The sequence below is a fragment of the Saccoglossus kowalevskii genome, chromosome 7 (genome assembly GCF_978046115.1).
Source record: "Saccoglossus kowalevskii chromosome 7, keSacKowa6.1, whole genome shotgun sequence".
NCBI classification, from domain to species: domain Eukaryota; kingdom Metazoa; phylum Hemichordata; class Enteropneusta; family Harrimaniidae; genus Saccoglossus; species Saccoglossus kowalevskii.
Genome location: NC_140647.1, coordinates 12,909,439 through 12,931,876, shown reverse-complemented (window position 1 = coordinate 12,931,876; position 22,438 = coordinate 12,909,439). Strand labels below are relative to the sequence as shown.

Genomic DNA, 22,438 nt, shown 5'->3' with positions numbered 1-22,438 from the left:
TGTCTTGTCTTTTATCTCAACTACTAACTCGTCAAATCAATTTGTCAGTGTTTTTGACGTTAATTCCTATACATCCTTTTCAGGAGAGATATCATGTGACGTTTACAAAGAATATAACCCAATAATATGTGAACAAGCAAATGCAGCAGTTGTCTGAATATTTGTGTATTATTTTGATACCATTGTTTTCATCAACACCTATGTGGTCTGCTGCTTTATTTTTCCATTCGAGTTTTCATTTCACTTGAACAAAGAAATTCCACACAAAGTTGTGTAGATCCCGAACATCAATTTGTTTTTGGAAAGATCTCAGACAAAGGATGTATATGAGACCATCTGGCTAATAATCGTCTGTATTACGTGTGTAGCTGTACTTAAATATGTTTAAATCACTGAGTGATTAACAAAGAAGTTTGATCGATTAAAAGTGTGTTATTTGTTGTTGGCATGGCATGCGATGTGTATACACGGACCTCGAACTGTGTTTTTTTTCATTTTTTAACATAGCATCGAGCATTATCTTTTTCCGCAATCAAAACTTTGCAAGACTTATTGCGTTCTGTGTTGACAATGGTCAGAACAAGTGATATTGATAATAATAATTATTGAGCTACACATGTTTTTTTCAGTGTTCTAGGAGTTCCGGTAAACACGGTTTCTTGTTTTTCTTGATACGTCTGTTTCTGGTCGTGTAGACATTATGAGAAACGAATTGCACTATATGTTATTGCACACAATTATATTCAATTATAATCAACGAAGGTAATTTTACAAGTGCTTTCGAGATTGAATAGATCATCATCAATACCGAGTGTTACATATATGGTTTGTGAATTGGGAAGAAACATACTATTGACAGAGAATGTGGCATTTCAACTCATTCATAGAGTAATAATGAATCACACCAAGGGTTAGCTGTGTATGGCCATTTGCTGTGAAACACAAAGACGTTTATTGTCTACTAACAATGTTCATTAAATTATTTATCTATCTCTCTATCGGTATTTCAGATTGTTTAGTCTGAATTGAACGTCTACATGATTAATCACATTACCATAGCTTTGTTGAAACTTCACGACAATATATTTTGAATCATGCTTAAAAATTGAGAGAAATCTAGCTTCAGAAATGTTAAAGCTTTTATTTTTGTGAATAAGTGTGAAAATTCACTGAATTCTCACATGAACTTGAGAACTTTAAAATTTCGAGTCGAAGAGTGTACGTGCACAAATGTTTTAACCAAATTAAAATACAGTCATGAGAACATTACCATCATGACTGTGATATCCTAATCTTTTACCAATTTTTTCCAATCGGCTTTATTTCGAGGGTCTCTTTTTTGCAATGATGAGCGTGCTGGCTTACAGGATTGAAAAGTCATAACAAACACTGCTAGGAATCGTCAAGGATAATTGGAATATTCTAAAATATATAACGGTTTCTATGATCAGTTTATTTTGGCCAGTGGCGGATCCAGAGGGGGGGGCATGCCTCCTAAACGCATGCCGATTCATATCATCTGGATTACGCATAGTTTCTCTGCGATTTTAGCTCCCTAATGTTAAGCGAAGCTCCCCCCCCCAATACATTTTGCTGGATCCGCCACTGATTTTGGCGCCCTCTGTAAGCCTAATCGCACAGCAAATTAACTTAATGGGTTAAAATTACCATGAAAAAATAACAGAATAATAGTATAAATAATAGTGCCATATGACTTCCTGGTGCAATCTCTTGGACAGGTAGGCTACCTTTTAATGCTTTGAACTTTTAACTCGAAGGTAATTTGCATATTCTCAGTCTTGTAACCATATAAATGTGATCAATGTATATAGTACTATCTGAAATGAATGTTAACATTCCTCATCAATTGTGTAATACTACTATTTACTCACTTACGGCAATGGCCTGGGTGTTCTAATATTGGAACTATTTCATATGTTTAATCATTATTTTATGAATATGTATTACTATGTGTTATATAAAATAATCAAATATGGTATTCACAATCTTAGAGAAAATCACACATCAATATTTAATGTTTTAATGTCTCTAAACCTGTGTTATTCTCCTTCTCATCATTCTAATAATTCCCATGCTCTCTCTCAATCTTTATCTTTGACGCCAGTATTCAGAAATGACTCTGAATCAGGTGAAAAGACAGTCTTATAAAACCGAGAATAACATTTAATTCCTTTATATCGGGTTTGTATTCATAGTGAAATAATAATTTTTCTATGATGCAACAGAATCTCTTAGATGTAGCATGCCAGTATTACGGCATTACACACGCCCTGTGCATTTCACAGGTCATTTGCATGACTACAAAAATGTTATGGTCTTCATATGGGTTGTCAGGTAATTTCGTGGACAAACATTGTTATGACCAGCATATACACTACAGAATTCGTCTATATCTAAGCTTTCAGATGATATACAGGTTGTTATAGTAGTGTGCTTAGTAAAAGTAGTTTAGAAATGTCTGGATCAATTTAACTTGTTTTCCCCTGTTACTACCTTAAAAGCATCCAAGGCATTCCATGTGATATTTTTGCAAAAACGTTTTATCGATAAGCATCTGACCCCAGCTTCCCCTAAAAATGACAAAAGAGTGTATTGTTTGATATAGTCGTTTGTTTCCAATCTATACATATAACAAGTACCGCACTTTTTCCTCAACGAAAAGGTAAAGTGATAAAAACAAACAGAATCATGTTACTGTCGTTGAAGGCGCTAGTCATATTATCGTAATCGCCCCGCCTCGATTACAAGTTTCGGAAAAAGACCAACACGTCATGCGACACCCCCCCCCCCCCCGAGTTTCTGGGTGTATTCCTGGGAATCCTATTGTGTGGTGCCTTCTTACGACTTTCCCGTTTTATAGAAGCACTATTTGATTCTCAAGTAGATCTTCTGTTGAAACTGTTTGATATTTTTTGTCTACTCTGTCCAGGCAATACATCAAAGGCCCGGATCAAAGGTCATGACACGATCTGTGCTGAGTTTCACATAAATAATTGCAGGAGTAGCCGTCCTCCAAGTGTCGTGGTGCAAATCCAAAATTTGAAGAAAATAAAATGTCCGTGGCATGCTTTAGCTATACTCCTGCCCGCCATAGTGCTTATAAATATATGCCTGGCAGAAAGCTATTTTTATCAACCAATAATGTTGAGGCGAAAATCATTTCTGAAAAAACACAATAACCATTCTGAGTTCATTGAAATACTATAATTATACTTCTAACTGTAAATGTACAGCTGTTATTTCTTTATCCGTTTCGCTCAATAAATAGTAGTACTGTAGGACATCATTGTCCACTGCATACTGTTCTCTGTTTCTGCTGACGGGTCGTTAAAAGGGAGCCATATTGCTTAACTGTATATGCTAAGGTGTCTATAGGAAGTAGCTGGAAGATGTTTCTTACTCTGACTGCTACGGTATCGTGCTCAAGTTCGCTGAGTTTCGATTGCTATCCTGACAAGCAGATGTGACGATATCACAGCAGATCGTCCAATCTGTCCGGTAAGATACACATTTACCGTCACTGCAATTTATGTATAGATTCGAGCTAGTGAATCGTGTAACATTGTTTTTCAGAGACTGCCAGATGACATTTTTCACACGCGTGCTTAAATTCCATTTTAATTATTGTTAATATTAAACCGAATACACATGTCTGTTATTCGGGGCACTCCGTCCATGACACCAGTCTGTAACATTCTCGAACCTCTGAATAACGTGTGTAGAACTGACACACACTGCATGATTCTACATTCCGAGTACAGCATATTTTCACGAAAACTTAAAAAAAAGCTGTCATATACACCATTGTATGTCCCGGTATAGAGAATATATTATGACTTTATCTTTTCACTTCATATTTGCAGATAAAATTATTGAGAACAGATTTTGTACTCAAATATGACCTGCAATCATAAAAACAGTTTGTTTTTGACTCCCGTGTGCGAAGCACAAAAAGGGAGTCTTTGCAGTTTAGTGTGTCTGTCTGTCTGTGTGTGTGTGTGTGTCTGTGTGTGGGTGTGGGTGTGTCTGTGTGTGTGTGTGTGTGTGTGTGTGTGTGTGTGTGTGTGTGTGTGTGTGTGTGTGTGTGTGTGTGTGTGTGTGTGTCTGTTCCATCGATATCTCAAGAACCAATGTTCGGATTTCAATGAAACTTGGTATATATCTTGTCTGGGGCAATGCGCAGATTTGATTAGTTTTTGGTTGAACCATGCATATTAATGAGCTCATCTGCATAATAATGTGTGAATATTAAGCTATTTCAGTTATATCTCAAGAAGCATTAAAACGATTTTTATATAACTTGGTAAAAATGTTACTAATGATTGGCTGCTGCAATTCATTGTTTTATTTTACATTTTAATTAAAACTTTGCATTTTTTATGTATTTTTTATTATTTTTTTTTTTTGATTTTTTTCTGCCCAATTGCATGAATACAACTAATAGGAATCGGTGATTGGACTAATTAGCATAATGTTGCGCATGCGTATTCTATTTTTTATGACCAGCAATTTATGATGGTGTCAGCCATTTTGTTATTTCCAGTGTGTTGTACAAAAACGAAGCAAACGCCCGGGAGATGACATGTATCAGTTTACATTATGAAAAGGTCTAAGAAATTACATGTATGATTTTTTATTATCGTATAAGTAAATAAATAAATAAGTAATTGAACAAATATATAACCTCAATGACTGTGAAAAGAATTACTGTGCAAGCTAGTTTACATTCACGTGTGGTGTACAATTACATTCAAACCTGTGTGAGCCCAGTCAAGAAAATAATGAATGTGAGAATCATCCTTGCCAAAACCATGGCAGTGTTGAAGATATGAAAATGTTTGGTAGGTTCTATTTCATGGTAAAATGTTGTGTAAATTCGTTGTACTTGTGAATCCTGATTTATCATCGTATTATTGAACGCAAGAACAAATATGGTGACCTCCAGCATCAATGTAGTTGTATCAAGTCGCTGCCGTAAGGAGAAATTTACTTTGTATCGCTTACCAACATTGTATTGTACTTCTTTTCTTTATTTTCCTTTACACATTTGGAAACTTGCATGGTGCACTTTCACCCCACCCTCCCCAAATTACGAAGCTATCAAGTCGATTAGTAGGTATGGAATGTTAATGTGTGTTGATGACTACTGCGTTGTGTAAGGGCTTCTCGTACGTAAAATGGGGCACATTCCCAGTAAAAATATCTATTTACACAGAGCTGACAAAATTCGCCTACATGTGTAAATATATGTTGGGATTTGGAGAGAAAAAAACTTGCAAAACATACTGAATTTACCGTGACAGCTGTGATCAATTTTGATGCTGATTGTTGCTGATCCTAGTTTACTTTAGTTGTTTCATCCGAGTATTCTGTACATTGATTTTACCTAGCAAAGGAAACAATCGGTGTCTGGCTTTGTTATATTTACACAATTGTAACACCTTATGTGGACCACCAGCTTGGGCCTCGTGTTTCACTATTTTTTTCATTGAATATTACACGGCACGATATCACTCAAATCAGAAGGCACATTTATTGTTCGAGTTACTGTTCCTATTAAGTTAAGCCATGGAGCAAAAAAGAAAATATGGTTAAGCTGAATAACATGCTTCATGTGGAATGTATAGACCGTGGTGTCAGCATTAACTACTGGATGCACAGTGGAAACCACTGGGGCAACGCCACGCTGACCGGCGTCTCCTGCCTGGTAAAAAAAAACATGCGGGACGGGTTGCAGGGTTTTAAGCCGTCGTAGATGTTTTCAAAGCGAAAATTAGCGAATAGGTTTTGTTTCAAGCCACTTAAAATGTCCTGTGTGTATTTTTGGTTGGTACTCATCGCGTGCGACGTGCCCAGATAGTGTCAATTTATACGCAGTAACAAATGAGACGCGTTGGGGATTACTTTGAATGTTATGTACCGAGAAGTCTGCCGTAAATTATTATTTGTTATGGTACTGAGCTGTATGATGGTTGTAATTTTACCATGTTGATTTTCGGGATATACGGAACCAATCAAAGGGACTCTAACGATTGTGATGCCTTCCTTATTAATATACGTAACTGAAAATAAATAAATATAATATTTATTGACACACATATTGATATTAAGATAGTGGTTTGAATTTTAAATATTAGATTGTGATTGTTTGTCAGAAATTTACATAGTTGTTCTTGCTACTTTACGTTTTCCGTGTTAACTAAATTTCTAAAATATTTTTAAATGCCCTATAAGTTTATTTTGGGCATTTATTTGTTCACTATTTACGTTGCATTTCATTTTCCCCCAATGTTTTATGATTTATTTCTTTTTTCTTTTTAATGTTTCAATTTTGTGTAGACTTTTTATGCATTTTTTTAAGTAGGCTTATTGTAGGTATATGATGTCTATGTACTGGTGGCTCCTTATTTAATAGATTATTCATAATTTGTTTATCATTTTCAAATATTCTCGAATATTACATCATGATCCCTATTCCTTCAGCACACGGGAGTTCTTTCTAAGCTTTCTTTGATTTAACAATGTGTTTTATATTTGGCATAACCCTTTCACCCAATGCTGTATACTTAATACTACTAAAGTATGTTTCTATTGAGGTCAAAGTTCAGATTATGAGCACATGGCCACTACAACTAAATTCTTTCTCAGGTTTTTAAAAACAACTGGCACCTTGGCCCTCAATGAATTGTGATTACGCACCAGCCTAGGCAGTCCTAATTAACACATCAAGCCTCAGCAGGTGTCTAAATTTGGGCCTATAATTCTGTAATCACACGATTCCTGGTTGATTAGGTTTGATAATATTTAACCATTGATAGTAATCTTTTTTTTTCACTTTACATCAATTTATATTGATAATGTATAACATTTATATCAATTTTAAACAAATGAGACCTAATTAAATAATTCTTGTGATGTACTAAATAGGTGAGAAAATAAAGAATATTGTACAAGACATATTGTGAAATTATTACTATTCCTACCACCATAGTTTTTCAGATACCCAAACAACAAAAGTTGCATCTCAACAAGGTGCAAGTTGCATCAAACCAGCATGGAAACAGGAAATGTCAAATAATTAGGAAAACATTGAATATCCGTAAGAGATGATATTTTTAATCTAATCAAATAAATCGCCATATGACAAATTGTCTCAAAAATAAAATATATGTACTGACAGTCTGGCATGTCCAGATAGTCATTGATGCGTGGCATAATGTGTGGGGTATAATCCTAAGTCTCAGCACTGGTAAATACAGTTGTTGTCAATCTGTTACACTCCTAATATGTCCGAACACATTCACTGATGCTTGTCATAATGTGTGGGGCATAATCCCAAGTCTCAGCACTGGTAAATACAGTTGTTGTCAATCTGTTACACTCCTAATGAGTTCTCTATATTTTTAATGTAACTACCGGTATACTGTGGAATACTTTATTTTCGCTGGAATTAATTTTCGCTGAAAAGGCTTTTTGGACGTTTTGCTTAGAATTTATTTTCACTGATTTTTCATGTGTTTAATGTGAAATATAGGAAAAAAAGTATATTCACTAGATTTTATTTTCACGGAATCATCCCTTCAGCGAAAATAGCGAAAATAAATTCCAAGCGAAATTAAAGTATTCTACAGTATTATTATCTAGGGGTAATGTTAGATATTCACCTTGTTCATTGTAGTGATTTGAAAATTATCCATTTTCAAGCTCACAGAAATAGTGTTTTTCTGTACTAGTTTGTGTAGAACTTAAATCATTTATGTCTTCCAAGTGTAAATTTAAAGCCAAACTGCACACCCTCGTAAAGATTATTTTATCTAACCAGTTCTGACCCCAGCAGTCTTGAGACCCTCTAAGCAAACCATACAGCAACTTTATAATAGCAGGCCATGTAGTTGTTGTTTTTTTCAGCCGGGAGTCTATTTTGTAACAGTAAATGCTGTACCATATAGTATACCATAAATAATGTATTTGCATTTTAAAACAATTTTTTTCATTTTTTTTTATTTCTCACAGAGTGTGACGTAGGAACCTCAGAGCAAGATGGAGAAGTTTGGATATTTTTCGTTTGTTCTTGGTATCGTGACGGGGTGTCTGTGCATTCTCATTTTGAACATGTACCATAAAACGGCGTATACCAATATGTTCAAAATGCAAGTATTTTGGAACACGAACGATGACATAAAAACAGGAAGATACGAACACAGTTACTACTATCGACAAAATGGTACTCAGTTTGAAATAACTCAAACAGATCTCATGATCAACTTGAAGAACAAAGACTTTTACCCGAAAAGTGAGAGTGACCTCCTTTATAGTGAAGTTCGTATCTTATGCATGGTGTATGTGAATGGAAATGAGCTGACGAAACTGAGTAAGGCGATTAGCGAGACGTGGGGTTCACATTGCAATAAACTAATGTTCGTCAGCAGTGGGACGGATAAAAAACTTAACAACGTATTACATATTGATATCCCAGAAAAAAAAGACAAGTCGTGGAGTCGTGTGAAACAAGGTTTTCGTCACGTGTACGAAAACTATCGAAAGGACTTTGACTGGTACCTAAAAACTGACAGCAACATCATGATCGTCCCGGAGAATCTCCGATATATGCTAATGATTCACAACACAAGTATACCTGGATATTCTGGACATGTTTTTCTAGGCGAGAAGAGTGGCTCAAGTTACGTTATTAGTCGTAATGCCCTGGACAAATTGCATCCACAGCTTGATAATTGTGGAGATATGGTCGGAGGCGCTATAGATGACGCAGAACTCACAAGATGTTTACGTCACATCGGTATAATTGATAGTCATGATGGTAGAGATTATAAGCATCAGTTAAGATTTGAAATGATTGTTCCCGATCATAAATTACCATCGAATGCAGCTACAGCTCTCGCCTTCAGTAGTAGATATTGGAGATATGTCAAATACCCTGAAAAACAGGTATGTTAATTTTGTATGTTTTTTTCATATATTATTTTTGTTGATTGATAGAGTGAAGCCCTGAGGTTTTTATGTTGAAAAATATGTGTTATTTGCCGTTTTCGAACTGCATCAGAACAAGGACATATGGATTGACCTTTTTTTTTTTCGACATGTCTGGACCAATTACATTCAAACTTCACACATACGTCATACATAACATAATATTATACATATGCACATTGTCGGTGGTTTGGTACCATACAACGTTCAAATGAGGAAAAAAACACCAATTCTGTCCGATAGTACAGTCTGTCATTGTCTAATTTTGAAAAAAATTGCCAGGGAAGGGATGCAATCAAAGAACCTCAACCAGACCATCTCACCCTCACCACTGCTAGCCCCAACCAGACCATCTCACCCTCACCACTGCTAGCCTCAACCAGACCATCTCACCCTCACCACTGCTAGCCTCAACCAGACCATCTCACCCTCACCACTGCTAACCTCAACCAGACCATCTCACCCTCACCACTGCTAGCATTTTATACTGTTTACATTTAAAATCATTATATCCTACACATGTTGGCTCGTTTTCACACTCTGTTTGTTCACTGAACAAATGAATGGTGTTTGCACGATATGTCTGTATTCAGTTCAGCATCCATCTGTTAAATTCTCTCAAAAGAAATATTTTTATGGTTTGTTTCATGTTTTTTGACTCCCATGTGCGAAGCACAAAATGGGAGTCTTTGCAGTTAGTGTGTCTGTATGTGTGTGTGTATGTGTGTATGTGTGTGTGTGTGTATGTGTGTCCGACTGTTCCACTGCTATCTCAAGAACCATACATCGGTTTTTGATGAAACTTGGTGCATAGATGCTCTGGGCCAATGTGCAGATTTGATTAGGTTTTGGTAAAAATCCATGCTCGTTAATTACCTAATTTGCATGATAATTAGCTAATTTTTAGCTGTTCTATGACTGTTCCACTGATATCTAAAGAACCACTCATTGGATTTTGATGAAACTTGGTACATAGATGCTCTGAACATATGCGCAGATTTGATTAATTTTTGGTAAAAATCCGTGCATATTAATTACCTAATTTGCATGATAATTAGCTATTTTTTAGTGGTTCCATGACTGTTCCACTGATATCTAAACAACCACTCATTGGATTTTGATGAAACTTGGTACATAGATGCTCTGAACTAATGCTAGGTTTTGATTAGTTTTTGGTAATAATCCGTGGATACTAATTACCTAATTTGCATAATGATTAGTCAATTTTCGGTTTTTCCACTGATATCTCAAGTACTAATCATCACATTTCAATGAAACTTGGTACATAGATGTCATACGACACTGCACAGACCTGATAGTTTTTATGGTAATATCAGTACATATTAATTACCTAATTTGCATAATTAATTAATTTTCAGCATTTGATATAAGTAGTTAGCATTACATTTCAATGAAACTTGGTACTTACATACTCAAGGACTATGCAGAGATTGATTGTTTTCGATAAATATTTGTGCATATTAATCACCTAATTTGAATAATTAGTTAATTTTCAGCTTTTCCACGGGTATCTCAAGTACTAATCATCACATTTCAATGAAACTTGGTACATAGATCCTTTAGGACTATGCAGAGACCTGATTAGTTTTAGGGTAAATAATTGTGCATATTAATTACCTAATTTGCATAATTAATTTTCAGCTTTTCTACTGATATCTAAAGTACTAATCATCACATTTCAATGAATCTAGAATTATGCAGACCCAATTAGTTTCCGGTAAATATTAGTGCATATTAATCACCTAATTTGCATAATTAACCAACTTTCACACTGATATCTCAGGTACTATACATCACATATCAATGAATGTACATGGATGCTGTAGGACAATAGACAGACCTGAATAATTGTGGGTTAAAATCTGTACATATTAATTACCTAATTTGCATAATTAACCAATTTTAAGCTTTCACACTGATATCTAAAGTACCGTAAAAACTCCAAAATTTCGACCGGTTTTAAATAATTGGTGTTAGATATGTGACGTGTTTTTAGAGTCAAAATTAAGGTGCATTTTCGGACGGTCGAATTTTTCAGAATAGAAATCAGCAAATGAAAAAATGGGGATGATAGACAGTGTGCTTCATTAGTTTTTAAAAAATGCAATGTCCGTCAATTGACGTAAACTTCCTCATGTTTCACGGTAAAAGCAAAGGTCGTGGCCGAGTTGTAACTCAAAATCTAAACAAAGTTATCAATCAGTGAGTATTATGACAAGCAAAACAAAACATCAAGACGCGGAGAAGAGGTCAGCACAAAACTAATAGGTCAAAAGACAAAGCTGTCTCGCACTACCTAGAAAAACTTGCGAATGTTCGAAGTACGGGTACCCATTGGACAAAAGATGCATGGAAGTTTAGCAAACTATCTCCCCGACCCAGTGCAATGTATCCGGTTAAAATCAAAGCTCACGTGTCCCTTATTTGAGGGACCAAATTCTGCCGTAAATTCGCCCTTGGATTAAAAAATAAAATGGGATTTAAGAAAATAAAATGGGACTTTTAAGGTGTATTTTGGCGTCATTTTTCGGACATTTCAATCAATCCTGCCGGCTAAAATAGAGTCTAAGTTTTACCGTAGTCATTGACGTTTGTCTATTCAAGAGTACACGTGTATGATTTTTATCGTGACCACAGGCGCTCGGAACGTTTCCTGGATAATAAAAAATGACCTAAAGTGGGATCGGCATAGTTAGTCAGTCGCCGGTAAATTCCCCTAATACTCATATAATATCACAAGGTAGGAAAGCGTTGACACCATGACACCGAAACTTCCCGAAAATAGCACGATTTTCCAAATTATATTTCGATCCGCTTCACACAACTCAAGCATGATATCGGTAGAAACTATCGATCGACTTACATTTCCCTTATTCGAACTAAAACGGGTTAAATCCTGTGAAAATCGAAACACCAGAACAATATGAATCAACCCGTCTACGCGGATATTTTGAAGCAGAAGTCCGAGCATGCGTAAATGTTTGGAACTGCGCATGGGTGGAGCTGCGCATGCACGAGCCTCTGCGTAAATGTTTGGAACTGCGCATGGGTGGAGCTGCGCATGCACGAGCCTCTGCTTCAAAATATCCGCGTAGACGGGTTGATTCATATTGTTCTGGTGTTTCGATTTTCACAGGATTTAACCCGTTTTAGTTCGAATAAGGGAAATGTAAGTCGATCGATAGTTTCTACCGATATCATGCTTGAGTTGTGTGAAGCGGATCGAAATATAATTTGGAAAATCGTGCTATTTTCGGGAAGTTTCGGTGTCATGGTGTCAACGCTTTCCTACCTTGTGATATTATATGAGTAGTAGGGGAATTTACCGGCGACTGACTAACTATGCCGATCCCACTTTAGGTCATTTTTTATTATCCAGGAAACGTTCCGAGCGCCTGTGTCGTGACTAGCGTGAGCGGGTAAGCTTCCTTTCGAGAATGAGCTGTTATCACTGTGAACAATGTTAAATTATTCTTCAGATGACCAGTTTATTTTTTAAAAACAACTAATTTTTTTATTTAAAAAAAATCATGCCGTTTTCGCATCAAAATCCAAGCCAAAATATCGTACTACAACATCAATCTCTTCCGCATTGCGTTCAATAACATTAACATATTTAAATAAGCTATGGTAATTTGAACACGTTGGCATCATCCAGCTTTTTGATTGGTTAATTAGCGATTTGACCTATTTGACCTAAGAGAACATGGCGGATATCCTACAGCATCAAACGTTTATACGAGACCGGAATCATTCGCTTACGATGAAACTAAGTTGACTTTTATTTGTATTTCATAACCATTCAACAAATTTATTTTGTGTACATTATTATAATCACTACTGAGTACAGTAATAATCAACAATTCAGAAACGCAGCATGCCGAGATTTTTGTGTTCGTTTTTATTTGAAACTTCGTTTATTTAGAATATATTTTCGTTACCAATAAAATAAAAATCTCTCAGTCAATCAGAAACCCGGATTCATGCCTTCGAGGAAGGTCCCGTTTGAACGCTCACATCGTTTTTTTTTTCGTTTGGGGGAAAAATAAAACTGGTCGCAATTTTCGAATAAGAATGAGTCGGCAATTTTTAGTGGAGTCGAAAATTTGGAGGTAAATAAAACACCGAAACCCGGCAAATAAATAGGTGTGCGAATTTTTAGAGGGGTCGAAATTTTGGAGTTTTCACGGTACTAATTATTCCATTTCAATGAAACTTAGTACAAAGATGCTCTAGGACAATGTACAAACCTAATTAGTTTGGGGTAAAAATCTGTTCATATTAATTCCCTAATAAGCATAATAATTCATAATTTTTTGTTTTAATCACATTTCAATTAAACTTGGAGACATAGATTTTCTGTTACATTGCGCAGACCTCATTAGTTTTACACTCAAATCTGGTCATATTAATTTTCTGATTTGCATAATTAGTTTTCAGCTAAGTAATTTCGAATTATATTTAATGTGTCTCCAATACTCTCAGCACATGGGAGTTCTTTCTAAGCTTTCTTTGATTAAATTCATGATTTCAAAAAGTGGGAATTATAATATTGGTTGTATTTGCCCTAAAAATATATATATAAAAAAAAAAAAAAACAGTTTAAAACAAGAATTACATCAGTGAATGATATTAGAAGCACATATACTGTAATAAAGTAACAAATCAGAGCAAGATGATGGATTTGTTGAAAATTGCATTCTTGCGTGTTAGGTACCTCTATTGTATGTGCAAATAGGGTACGGTAAATTACATTATTTTCGCTTGGAATTTATTTTCGCTGGAGGGATAATTCAGTGCAAATAAAATCCAGTGAGTATACATTTTTTTCGTATATTTTACACTAAAATCATCAAGAATCAGTGAAAATAAATTGCATACAAAACACTCGAAAAGTCTTTTCAACGAAAATTAATTCCAGCTAAAATAAAGCATTTTACAGTATTTGTTTATCTTACATCTCAACTGAGTTTGGGATGTGTTAATTACAATCTCATTGCTTGATATTTCATGTCATTTGACAGATTATGTTAATAACTAGGTAAAAAAATATCTTAATATTTTATTGTGAAATTTGGTTTGTTTTGTTTTCTTGTTACCATAGGGACCTGAATGCTGTTATGAGTATGCTATAACATTTCATAATGTCAATCACAATATGTTGTACACATTGGAATACATGGTATATCATCTCAGACCATTTGGTATTGGTGGATCCGTTTGTTCTGATGGATTTAGGGGCAAGCCCAGTGTTCCCCATGACAACAAGGCTGTTGACAAAGAGGAAACGAAAGAGGAAGAAAAAAAGGTTGAAGTAAATAAAGTCTAATCATGGTAGTGATGGTCTTGAGTTAGAAGAAAAATGAGAGATAAAAATGGAATTTGAGATTCAAGATTTTTAGTGAAAATCTGTGCCTCGTTTCTTTTTGATAATATTAAAGTGGCGATAGCTGTAACTGTTGACATTTCATCTCTGATTTTTATTTTTATTAAAACATTTTTTGTGTCATTAGTACTAATTTGTAATGACCATCATCAAAATGTGGACACTCAAAGCATACATATACACTACATACTGCCATTAAATCACTTGCAAGTAAAAAAAGATGGTCGCAGGGTTGTTTCAAAGTTTCTAGAGCAAATCTTAAGAATCATGGTACAAGTTGATAACTTACCAGGGGTTCTGGGCATAATGTCAAATATGTTGCGATCTTGAGAGACTGAAAATCTCCCTGACGACCTCTCACTGATGATTTTATGTGGCATTTTCGATGGTACTATGTGCCCGATTAACAATATGGCGACTAATTGACCTTTAGTTTAAACATTGCATTTTATGTGATATTAACTAAGTGTAGGGCCACTTTACACATGCAATAGTGTCTAAAACAATATTTTGGTAAGATTTGGGTATTTTTATATGGTTATGTGCTGATTCATGTAGAAGTGTGTGGTGTCATGTCGCCATATGTGGACGAGTATTCTAGTGTGTTCTGATCAATTCCTGAGTTTTACCTCATTTAGATGCTATCATTAAAGTGAAAATTAACATTTATCGTTGTATATGAATATCTCGTGACACTCTGATGGAATGCATCTATTCTGGTTACCTAGGAACCATATAATATGATGCATCAACCATTTTTTCATCAAAAAAATGTATGCGACATCAGTTATTGAAAAACAAAGTAAAATTTCGATGTGACAGTGTCAGCAATTTGTTATTTGCAAGATATATTTTAATTTGTGTGCCTTTTGGCTGATAATGTGTATATATCTAAGAAATAAAAATCTAATATATGTACTTGATTTTTCAAATAAAAATTGATAATTAAGTTTGTTGATGGATACTGCTTTATACAGAGGCATGTATTGACTTACGTGTTGTTTATTTTATTTTTTCTATTTTAAATAGTCTCTGGAACGCATTCTAGTATTATTTTGAATTATTCAAGACTGCGACAATCATTTGAATTGCAATAATATTTTGGGTTCAGAAAGTCATGAAATTATAATTTTATATGATATTTAAGTGCAGATATAACTGCTGTTAATTAATTAAGTTTGATTATTTTTTTCATCTTTCCCCCAGTATTCTGATTTTAAGCATCATGCCATTTGATGTCATCAGACAAACAAATTGGTAAAAGTAACTGGTGTTGAAATAATTTTGTCAATGGCTTTGTTTGGGCAATAAAATAATAACAAATAACTGAAAAGACAGAGTGAAGTTAAACACAATTGAGGTTATAAATACCATTTGCGCATGTTGTCAACATTTGACTTGTTCCACGTACTGAATGCGGTTGTACGATTAATTAAATTCCATTAGTAGTAAATTATATCTATTGCTATTGCATATTGGGGTGTAAAGCAATAATGAATTTAAGTATTTGATTTCTCCTATATTATATCGAATTTACGCGGTATGATGATGTGCTAGTGTCTCTTAAATTATTCTTTGTTAGTATTTTATCTCCACAATCATAGACCTGCTTTGATGAAATGAAATAATCTGAAAATACATAGTTTTAACTGTGCTTATAAAATATTTACAAGTTGCTTGTCACATAATATTTATGTGATCAACTTAATTAATAATCAGTTAATTGTGCAAATGTTTTTATAAAAGTTGTGTTAGCATCACTCAATCTGATTCAATAAGATCTTTGTTTGATTTTCATCTGTTCCGATCATGCAGATGATAGAAGCAGTTTGATTGGATGCTGATTGCACAAGAGCTGAATAAGATTTCTCAGTTGTTCTGATAAGGTCACCATGGATGAGGCTTTTGCATTCAGACAAATAACTAAATACTAATAAGATGATGAAATGAAATAAGTAGCCAAACAGAGTTCTTTTTTGAATTAGATATTTTAATGCATGGCATCAGCCCAAGTACACTCAGAATCAATATTTTTGTTCAATTATAACATTAAATTACATTTTTTATGAACAGAATTGATAGTGTTTAATTCAATACTCTTTGCTAGTCTGTCTGCCAGTTGCAAACTAATTAGAATCTTTGTATACCTGTGAAAAAGCATGTACCCCTTTTAGTCTGACTAGTATATCTTTCAGTTCGTCAGAAGTCTGTCTGAAAGTATGTCTGTATATCAATCAGTCCATCAGAAGTCCTTCTGTATATCAATCAGTCCATCAGAAGTCTGACTGTGTATCAATCAGTCCATCAGAAGTCTGACTGTATATCAATCAGTCCATCAGAAGTCTGACTGTATATCAATCAGTCCATCAGAAGTCTGACAGTGTATCAATCAGTCCATCAGAAGTCTGACAGTATATCAATCAGTCCATCAGAAGTCTGACAGTATATCAATCAGTCCATCAGAAGTCTGACTGTATATCAATCAGTCCATCAGAAGTCTGACAGTATATCAATCAGTCCATCGGAAGTTCTTCTGTATATCAATCAATCCATCAGAGGTCTGACTGTATATCAATCAGTCCATCAGAAGTCTGACTGTATATCAATCAGTCCATCAGAAGTCTGACTGTATATCAATCAGTTCACCAGGAGTCTGACTGTATATCAATCAGTCCATCACAAGTCTGACTGTATATCTATTAGTCTGTCTGAAAGTATGTCTGTATACAAATCAGTCCATCAGAAGTCTGACTGTATCTCAATCAGTCCATCAGAGGTCTGACTGTATATCAATCAGTTCATCAGGAGTCTGACTGTATATCAATCAGTTCACCAGACGTCTGACTGTATATCTGTCAGTCTGTCTGAAAGACTTTGTATATCAATCAGTCCATCAGAAGTCTGACTGAAAGTCTCTCTGTATTTCAATCAGACTGTCTGATGGTTTGCTTGCAAATCGGTGCAAAAGCCTGTCTGTTTATTCTGTCAGCAAGTCTCATGGTGTGTATATATCAGTTTGTTTGTCTGTGTGTCTTTTCAGAAAGTCTGCTTCATGTCACAATTCATAATTACAATTTCTTGCAGTATCAAACTTTGAATATTGATTATTGTAACAGTCTTGGTTTTCCAAGGGATATATAGTTTAAATCTCAGTATTATCAGATATTATCAATGCTGTTGTCTAGTATCAAAGTCAGACAATGTTAGAATTGTTACAGTCTTGGTTTTCCAAGGGATATATAGTTTAAATCTCCAGTATTATCAGATATTATCAATGCTGTTGTCTAGTATCAAAGTCAGACTATGTTAGAATTGTTACAGTTCGAGTTTTCCACGGGATATATAGTTTACATCTCCAGTATTATCAGATATTATCATTGCTGTTGTCTAGTATCAAAGTTAGACAATGTTAGAATTGTTACAGTCCGAGTTTTCTAAGGGATGTATAGTTTAAATCTCCAGTATTATCAGATATTATCAATGCTGTTGTCTAGTATCAAAGATAGACAATGTTAGAATTGTTACAGTTCGAGTTTTCCACGGGATATATAGTTTACATCTCCAGTATTATCAGATATTATCAATGCTGTTGTCTAGTATCAAAGTTAGACAATGTTAGAATTGTTACAGTCCGAGTTTTCTAAAGGATATATAGTTTAAATCTCCAGTATTATCAGATATTATCAATGCTGTTGTCTAGTATCAAAGTTAGACAATGTTAGAATTGTTACAGTTCGAGTTTTCCAAGGGATATATAGTTTAAATCTCCAGTATTATCAGATATTATCAATGCTGTTGTCTAGTATCAAAGTCAGACAATGTTAGAATTGTTACAGTTCGAGTTTTCCAAGGGATATATAGTTTAAATCTCCAGTATTATCAGATATTATCAATGCTGTTGTCTAGTATCAAAGTCAGACAATGTTAGAATTGTTACAGTTCGAGTTTTCCAAGGGATATATAGTTTAAATCTCCAGTATTATCAGATATTATCAATGCTGTTGTCTAGTATCAAAGTCAGACTATGTTAGAATTGTTACAGTCCGAGTTTTCTAATTTAAAAGGATATATAGTTTAAATCTCCAGTATTATCAGATATTATCAATGCTGTTGTCTAGTATCAAAGATAGACAATGTTAGAATTGTTACACTCCGAGTTTTCTAAGGGATATGTAGTTTAAATCTCCAGTATTATCAGATATTATCAATGCCGTTGTCTAGTATCAAAGATAGACAATGTTAGAATTTTTAGAGTCCGAGTTTTCTAAAGGATATATAGTTTAAATCTCAGTATTATCATATATTATCAATGCTGTTGTCTAGTATCAAAGTTAGACAATGTTAGAATTGTTACAGTTCGAGTTTTCCAAGGGATATATAGTTTAAATCTCCAGTATTATCAGATATTATCAATGCTGTTGTCTAGTATCAAAGTTAGACAATGTTAGAATTGTTACAGTTCGAGTTTTCCAAGGGATATATAGTTTAAATCGCCAGTATTATAAGATATTATCAATGTTGTTGTCTAGTATCAAAGTTAGACAATGTTAGAATTGTTACAGTTCGAGTTTTCCAAGGGATATATAGTTTAAATCTCCAGTATTATCAGATATTATCAATGCTGTTGTCTAGTATCAAAGTTAGACAATGTTAGAATTGTTACAGTTCGAGTTTTCCAAGGGATATATAGTTTAAATCTCCAGTATTATCAGATATTATCAATGCTGTTGTCTAGTATCAAAGTTAGACAATGTTAGAATTGTTACAGTTCGAGTTTTCCAAGGGATATATAGTTTAAATCTCCAGTATTATCAGATATTATCAATGCTGTTGTCTAGTATCAAAGTTAGACAATGTTAGAATTGTTACAGTTCGAGTTTTCCAAGGGATATATAGTTTAAATCTCCAGTATTATCAGATATTATCAATGCTGTTGTCTAGTATCAAAGTTAGACAATGTTAGAATTGTTACAGTTCGAGTTTTCCAAGGGATATATAGTTTAAATCGCCAGTATTATCAGATATTATCAATGCTGTTGTCTAGTATCAAAGTTAGACAATGTTAGAATTGTTACAGTTCGAGTTTTCCAAGGGATATATAGTTTAAATCGCCAGTATTATCAGATATTATCAATGCTGTTGTCTAGTACCAAAGATAGAAAACGTTAGAATTGTTACAGTCCGAGTTTTCTAAGGGATATATAGTTTACATCGCCAGTATTATCAGATATTATCAATGCTTTTGTCTAGTATCAAAGATAGACAATGTTAGAATTGTTACAGCCTGAGTTTTCTTTCTAAGGGATATATAGTTTAAATCTCCAGTATTATCAGATATTATCAATGCTGTTGTCTAGTATCAAAGTTAGACAATGTTAGAATTGTTACAGTTCGAGTTTTCCAAGGGATATATAGTTTAAATCGCCAGTATTATAAGATATTATCAATGTTGTTGTCTAGTATCAAAGTTAGACAATGTTAGAATTGTTACAGTTCGAGTTTTCCAAGGGATATATAGTTTAAATCTCCAGTATTATCAGATATTATCAATGCTGTTGTCTAGTATCAAAGTTAGACAATGTTAGAATTGTTACAGTTCGAGTTTTCCAAGGGATATATAGTTTAAATCTCCAGTATTATCAGATATTATCAATGCTGTTGTCTAGTATCAAAGTTAGACAATGTTAGAATTGTTACAGTTCGAGTTTTCCAAGGGATATATAGTTTAAATCTCCAGTATTATCAGATATTATCAATGCTGTTGTCTAGTATCAAAGTTAGACAATGTTAGAATTGTTACAGTTCGAGTTTTCCAAGGGATATATAGTTTAAATCTCCAGTATTATCAGATATTATCAATGCTGTTGTCTAGTATCAAAGTTAGACAATGTTAGAATTGTTACAGTTCGAGTTTTCCAAGGGATATATAGTTTAAATCGCCAGTATTATCAGATATTATCAATGCTGTTGTCTAGTATCAAAGTTAGACAATGTTAGAATTGTTACAGTTCGAGTTTTCTAAAGGATATATAGTTTAAATCTCAGTATTATCAGATATTATCAATGCTGTTGTCTAGTATCAAAGTTAGACAATGTTAGAATTGTTACAGTTCGAGTTTTCCAAGGGATATATAGTTTAAATCGCCAGTATTATCAGATATTATCAATGCTGTTGTCTAGTACCAAAGATAGAAAACGTTAGAATTGTTACAGTCCGAGTTTTCTAAGGGATATATAGTTTACATCGCCAGTATTATCAGATATTATCAATGCTTTTGTCTAGTATCAAAGATAGACAATGTTAGAATTGTTACAGTTCGAGTTTTCTAAAGGATATATAGTTTAAATCTCCAGTATTATCAGATATTATCAATGCTGTTGTCTAGTATCAAAGTTAGACAATGTTAGAATTGTTACAGTTCGAGTTTTCCAAGGGATATATAGTTTACATCTCCAGTATTATCAGATATTATCAATGCTGTTGTCTAGTATCAAAGTTAGACAATGTTAGAATTGTTACAGTTCGAGTTTTCCAAGGGATATATAGTTTAAATCGCCAGTATTATCAGATATTATCAATGCTGTTGTCTAGTATCAAAGTTAGACAATGTTAGAATTGTTACAGTTCGAGTTTTCTAAAGGATATATAGTTTAAATCTCAGTATTATCAGATATTATCAATGCTGTTGTCTAGTATCAAAGTTAGACAATGTTAGAATTGTTACAGTTCGAGTTTTCCAAGGGATATATAGTTTAAATCGCCAGTATTATCAGATATTATCAATGCTGTTGTCTAGTACCAAAGATAGAAAACGTTAGAATTGTTACAGTCCGAGTTTTCTAAGGGATATATAGTTTACATCGCCAGTATTATCAGATATTATCAATGCTTTTGTCTAGTATCAAAGATAGACAATGTTAGAATTGTTACAGCCTGAGTTTTCTTTCTAAGGGATATATAGTTTAAATCTCCAGTATTATCAGATATTATCAATGCCGTTGTCTAGTATCAAAGATAGACAATGTTAGAATTGTTACAGCCTGAGTTTTCTTTCTAAGGGATATATAGTTTAAATCTCCAGTATTATCAGATATTATCAATGCTGTTGTCTAGTTAGTATCAATGATAGACAATGTTAGAATTGTTACAGCCTGAGTTTTCTTTCTAAGGGATATATAGTTTAAATCTCCAGTATTATCAGATATTATCAATGCCGTTGTCTAGTATCAAAGTTAGACAATGTTAGAATTGTTACAGTCCGAGTTTTCTAAAGGATATATAGTTTAAATCTCCAGTATTATCAGATATTATCAATGCCGTTGTCTAATATCAAAGTTAGACAATGTTAAAATTGTTACAGTCCGAGTTTTCTAAAGGATGTATAGTTTAAATCGCCAGTATTATCAGATATTATCAATGTTGTTGTCTAGTATCAAAGATAGACAATGTTAGAATTTGTTACAGTCTGAATTTTCTAAAGGATATATGGTTTCAATAATTTCTAATAGTATGTGATATTTATTGTTAATCCCATTGTATCTATAATGGGTGGTTCCGAAAATCGCCATAATCTAGTTCATCTCAGACTGTGTGGTGTTGTGAAATAATGTTTGAGTGAAATATTAAGCTTGATTTCATATTAACTGTTTATTTTATATGTGGGTATTGCAACCACAGATTTAGAAATGAAATTGGTAATGCACCCCCAAAATTGATGTATAATTCTGATGAATTGGGTCGAATTGTTCATATTATCATCTGTTTGTTTTTTATTACAATTAATGTAGTTACAAATTTAAAATTGAAATATTAAAATTGATCAAATCACAAAGTGCATGTTTGGTGGATGACAAGTACGTATTTTGAGTGTCACATTTTTTTTATATTTAGGTACTAGTATACATTATTAAAATGCAACAAGACAGAGTAAATTGCGGCTTGTGTATATTAAGTAAAAAGGGAAATGAAAAGTTTGTTTACGTTTGGTCTTAACGTAGCAGACATCTAGCGTATACTCAAAC

The 22,438-nt window shown here is 33.8% G+C and overlaps 1 protein-coding gene across 1 annotated transcript; it reads left to right on the top strand.

Annotated features, from left to right (window-relative positions):
• Positions 1-3,392: 3,392 nt before the first annotated feature.
• On the top strand, positions 3,393-14,500 carry LOC100375246 (glycoprotein-N-acetylgalactosamine 3-beta-galactosyltransferase 1-like). Its single transcript, XM_002740749.3, has 3 exons — positions 3,393-3,519; positions 8,035-8,967; positions 14,135-14,500. Exons 2-3 carry the CDS (start codon positions 8,062-8,064, stop codon positions 14,357-14,359), a joined length of 1,131 nt encoding a protein of 376 aa, XP_002740795.1. The 5' UTR covers positions 3,393-3,519; positions 8,035-8,061; the 3' UTR covers positions 14,360-14,500.
• Positions 14,501-22,438: the final 7,938 nt, after the last annotated feature.